We start from the raw sequence: 4,975 nt of genomic DNA, 5'->3' as shown, positions 1-4,975 counted from the left end.
ATATATATTATTTTTTTTAATCAGCCTGTTAACTAAAATCATGGCCTGGCTACATTTCACGTTTTATTTTATAAAACTGAAGCCCCCAAAACCCCACACACCTCAAAACCTCAAGATCTTGAGCAGTTTGTTTTCCTTCAGTGTTAAAAAAGGAAAAAGAAGATACATATTTACATATGTACACATGTACTTCACTTCAAAATTTAATCAGAAAGGGGGGAAGAATCTACAGTATCCTTGTTGAAACAAAAACTGCACTAAACCACTTACAACAAAATCTTACCACAACAAAAATCGGCACTATCATCATTAATAATATATTGCCTTTCTTATGCAGAGGTAATAAGGAGGCTGCACTGTGATCCATATAACCTCAGTAACATACAAACGAATCAAAAAGAATTTAATTAGTTCAGCAGCACCAAAAATTATTAAGTAGAAACATCAAAAGAGCCAATGGGACGTTACTTTTTTTTTTTCTCAGACATGCTGCAGAGCTGCCCTTCAGAATCCTCTGGTTTATATCTGGAAGCAGGCCTCACAAATGTAGGTCATGGTAACTTAAAAACTGGAGCTGAAGGATGCCACCCTGGTACCTGTTCTCTCCTGAGCAGCACTGCCCTGCAGCCGCCTCAGCATCATCTCTGCACGTCCCACACGAAGTTCTGCACCATCTAGGATCTATGCAAAGGAAGGGTGGAGCCAGCTCCTTGCCTCCTGTCCGCAGCCACAGAAGATAACACATCCTGAAAGCATTACGTTTGCTACAATCCCTTTTTCCTCCTTCCCCTCCGCGCAACTGCGGAAAAGAAGGAAGGGGAGATTGGGACGGTATCTTGGCTTCCATAGAGACATGCTAAAGGGAGGGAGATACAAAGGATAGTTGAGCAGACAACCGCAAACGGTACAGAGGCACAAGACCTCCCTGTAGATAGCCTTGGCTTCCTATGAATCCCTCTGGAGTCCTACAGCTGTTCCTGCCATCCAGATGGGAAAACGTGTGTGCACACATGTGTGAGAGTGCCTCTGAGGAAATACCTGCAGAGGCATCTAAGTCAAAGGTAGAACAGCACGTGTATAAATTTATCTATTTCTGAAAAAATGAGTAAGAGAAGTTCTATACTATACCGCATAGATGAGGACATCCATTCCTCTGCAGCATATACTGATAGGGTTATATTCCATCTGAGATAATGTAGTGAGAAAATCATACCCCAGAGAAATGTAGCTGGGACTGATTTTTCACAAAGAAAAGTCCTAATCATGCAATTCACTGAAGTCAGAAAAGTTTCATTTAAAAATAAACAAAACATAATACTGGGGTCCACTGTACTTAAGTCACGGAATTATTTTTTTCGAGCCCTGAAGATACAGATATACAAGCTCAGCTTGTATCTCCTTCGACAGGATGCATTTGTCCACTACCCAGTAATGTTTTACTCCCCTCTGAAATGAAGTAAAAGCATCATGTGTGAGAAACAATAATGCTATAAAAGGAAGACCCTTCACTATTCCAGGACTGTTCCATATCCAAACCCAAAAGGTTTACTTTTTCAAAGGAATAAATAAGACAGTACTTGTACAGTAAAGGTTTAAACCACGGTAACAACATTTTAAAGGTACATTCTCCAATAGCTTTCAACATTGTTCAATTTGCAGACCTATAAAAAAAAAAAACAGTTATGCAATGGACCTGGGCAGACAAACAAAGCCTCCTTGCCAGAAGACCTGTTCTTCTATTTACTTTTCATGGAACATGTAGAAGGCAACAGACCCCACAGGTCCACAAAGACCAGGCTGGGGGAAAAAAAAAAAATCATCATCATTGCAATTACGGGAACTACTGCAGTATAGCCTCAGGTCCAATCACAGTTCCCAAGGAATTCAACTGGATGTGGACTGGGCCTCAAAGTTAGCTAACTTTTCCTGCTATCTGCAACATCAAGCTAGAACTACTTTGACAGAAATCTGTACTGAGGAGCTCCAACACAAACCTCTGAGGAATCAAGGGGCCCCCTGCAGCAAACCTTCACACTCCCAAGCAGACACCCAGAACAAGCAGGGCTACCCAACAGGGTAAAGTTTTTCAAGAAATCCTTAATAAATTAATATGGAAAGTCACAAACTTAACACAGATGGCCCACAACATCTGCAAGAGTTAAAATACACAAACTTTGCTCAAAGATAACACGGATAACAAAGCCAGCCTATGCCCCGCTGCAGCAGCCGCCAGCACTCTGCAGCTACAGCAATCCCGATGCACGCAGCACTGTCCAGCTTTCCATAAATACAACCACGGAGTATCTCTGTCAGAGGCATCCTGAGGAGGAGGAGGGGTGGTATTGCGGGAGGGACAGTATTTATGAAAATAAAAGAACTGAATTGCAGCCTCTATGCTGCTGTCTAGAACTACAGTTACATTTGTACCACCCATTCCCTGGGGAAAATGACATACAATGCAAACAGGCCTAGTTGTTCAATTATTCAAGTATTAAGAGATTCACAGAAAGACATCTGAGAAACATAACATTTTAATAGATGAAATAAATACTCCAGTACATGCAAGATAAAAACTGACATTGGAAAAAAATTAAAAATCACTTTTGTTATAGTGTAATTTTTTTGTTTGTTTGTTTAAACACTCACAGTAGCTTTTCCCCCAGTTTGGAAATCAACACATGGAAAACATAATCACAACCTCCAGTCCTTCCACTCCTACACACCAAATGCACTTCTAACCTAACACTTGATGCAAAATAAAAAAGTCATACAAAACAAAACCAAACAAAATAGTAGCTACATCCATCATCTATGAGTTGTTGGGTTTTTTTCATTTTTTTTAAACGAGTGAGAACTGAGGTAACCTTTTTCCTGCACAACCAAACAGAAAAATTTAGAAGGGAAATTTCGGAAGACAAGACAAGACAAACTTTAAAAACCGCACCCAGCGCGATTAAAGCTTTTTTTTTTTTTTTCCTCCTTTTTTTTTTCAAGATACCCCCACCTCCCCAAATATAAAAAACTTTTAAACAGTTGTTATTACCATTTGTGCGAAGACCTTGTTGAATAAAGGAAAATTTAACTGCAGATACTTGCTTGACTTTAAAGTAAAATATAAAGAAGCCAAAACTGGCTACCTTTATTAGTACGTATAGTTTGAGTATGTTCTGCTTCTTCACCACATGAAATCAAAGGATTGGGCTCATCCAAGCAAATTCTTTGGTATACAAAAAAGGAGTGAGGAGGTGGGATATTATTTTCCTTTAGCAATGACTGGGATCTAAACAGAAGATGTGGGGGTTAATTCACAGAATTGGAGTTCACTGGCGGTAAAGTCCTGGGTGAAGATCTTTCTCTTAGTGCCTGAGATAACAGGTTGCAACCATCCGAGACGGCGCAAGCTGAGTTCCTCAATCTTTCCCTGTAATCGCTCATTTTGGTGCTACTTTCGGGGTGTTGGGCTATATCCCTGAGGCATTGGGTCAGGAGCACACAAGCAGATACCACGCTCATGGCTCCTCCTAGGATGGCAGTTTGCACAGCTTTGCCCTCTGGATTAATGGTGGCAGCTTTACCCAAAAACTGGGGCTCAGTGGCAAAGCCCACCAGAGCATAGACAGACTGCACCAAAGGTCCACTGAACAAGACGCATCGGTTCCTGGTCAGCTCGCTGGGTGAAGTCTTGACCTCCTTGACACACGCCAAGAGGGCAGAGGCGCTGGTGCTCATGCATTTGACACTGAGTTTGAACTGCTCCTTAGCAAATTTATCCTTGGATTTCTCACTGGCCAGCACGCAGGCGTCTGTCAGGAATTTCAAGTTCTTGGACATGTTCTGAGAAACCTCCAGCAGGAGCTGAGGGCTCATATCTGCCAAAGGGGTGGTCTTCAAGACCCCGCAGCCGTGCTCCACCTCATGCCTACATCGGGTCACCTTGTAGCGATCCACCAAGCCAGGCATAGCAGGCTGGGCCCCCGGAGTCTCCACTGCAGCCAGGTAGGCAGCGTGGGCAGAGCATTCGGTCAGGGAGACCACCAGCTCCCCCATCTCCATCAGGCTTTCCCCCACCTCCCCGAAGCGTCCCATATTGAGCTGGCTCTGGACGTCATGGGTCAAGATGGAGAGTCCTTTGGTCCTGGCAATGATCGTGTCCCTGCACTTCTCGAAGGACTCACCGAAGACAGACAGGCTCTCCGTGTTCACCGGCCTGGTCTCGCTCGACAGCAGCAGCAGATCAGCCACCAGTTGCATCTTGATCTTGCAGTGGTCGCAGATAGAGATGAGCTTCTTCCTCTGCAGGGAACCGCTGCTGGGGATGCCGCCGCCAGACACCTCGCTGCTGGACTTGCCAGAGCCGCCGCTAGCCATAGCGCCGGGGGGGCACTCGCATGCCGCTCGCTACCCCGCTGCCACCGCCTCCGCCGCCCGAGCAGTCCCGACAGAGCCCGGCAGGATCGCTCTGCCTTTTCCGCAACATCATTCCATTAATCGCCGGGAGGCAAGAAAAGGCTCTGGGCGCCGGGGCTGCCGCTGCTGCGGGGAGCGAGCTCCGCCGGGGCGCCCGCCCCGCTCCGGCGCCAGCCTTCGCTCCTACGGCGCTCCCGCGGCGGGTCGGCGCTCGCCGGGAGCCCCCGGGCCCCGTCCCGGCATCGTTTAGCTAACAGATATTTCTCTTTTTTCCTTCTTTTTTTTTTTTTTTTCTGTTTTCTCCTTTTCGCACGTTGGCTTCCCTCCCTTCCACCACCACCTCCTCCTCCGGCTTCCCGGCCGCGGGCTCCTGCGCAAAGTTCCCTTTACGAGACGGAATACCTCAGCGACGCCCAGCAGCCGCACGCAGCTGGGGCGGGGGCGCAGCCCTCCGAGTGGCTACCGTGCCCCCGGCGCCTCCCGTCCGCCAGCGCCAGCCGGGCGCAGCTCGCAAGGGCCGGAGGGGCGGCGGCTGCGCACCATGTGCCGCCCCCGGCGCGCCCGCCGC

The 4,975-nt window shown here is 46.9% G+C and overlaps 1 protein-coding gene across 1 annotated transcript; it reads right to left on the bottom strand.

Moving 5' to 3' along the window:
- Positions 1-3,222: 3,222 nt before the first annotated feature.
- On the bottom strand, positions 3,223-4,498 carry TLNRD1 (talin rod domain containing 1). The gene has a single exon (XM_082004975.1). It carries the CDS (start codon positions 4,366-4,368, stop codon positions 3,301-3,303), a length of 1,068 nt encoding a protein of 355 aa, XP_081861101.1. The 5' UTR covers positions 4,369-4,498; the 3' UTR covers positions 3,223-3,300.
- Positions 4,499-4,975: the final 477 nt, after the last annotated feature.

This window comes from Phaethon aethereus (assembly GCF_964289735.1).
Source record: "Phaethon aethereus genome assembly, chromosome: 12".
In the NCBI taxonomy this organism is placed as follows: Eukaryota; Metazoa; Chordata; class Aves; order Phaethontiformes; family Phaethontidae; genus Phaethon; species Phaethon aethereus.
This window is presented reverse-complemented; position numbering and strand designations above follow the sequence as displayed.

Coding starts and splice junctions, on each gene's coding strand:
- TLNRD1 (XM_082004975.1), bottom strand. CDS start 4,368: ATGGCTAGCGGCGGCTCTGGCAAGTCCAGCAGCGAGGTGTCTGGCGGC.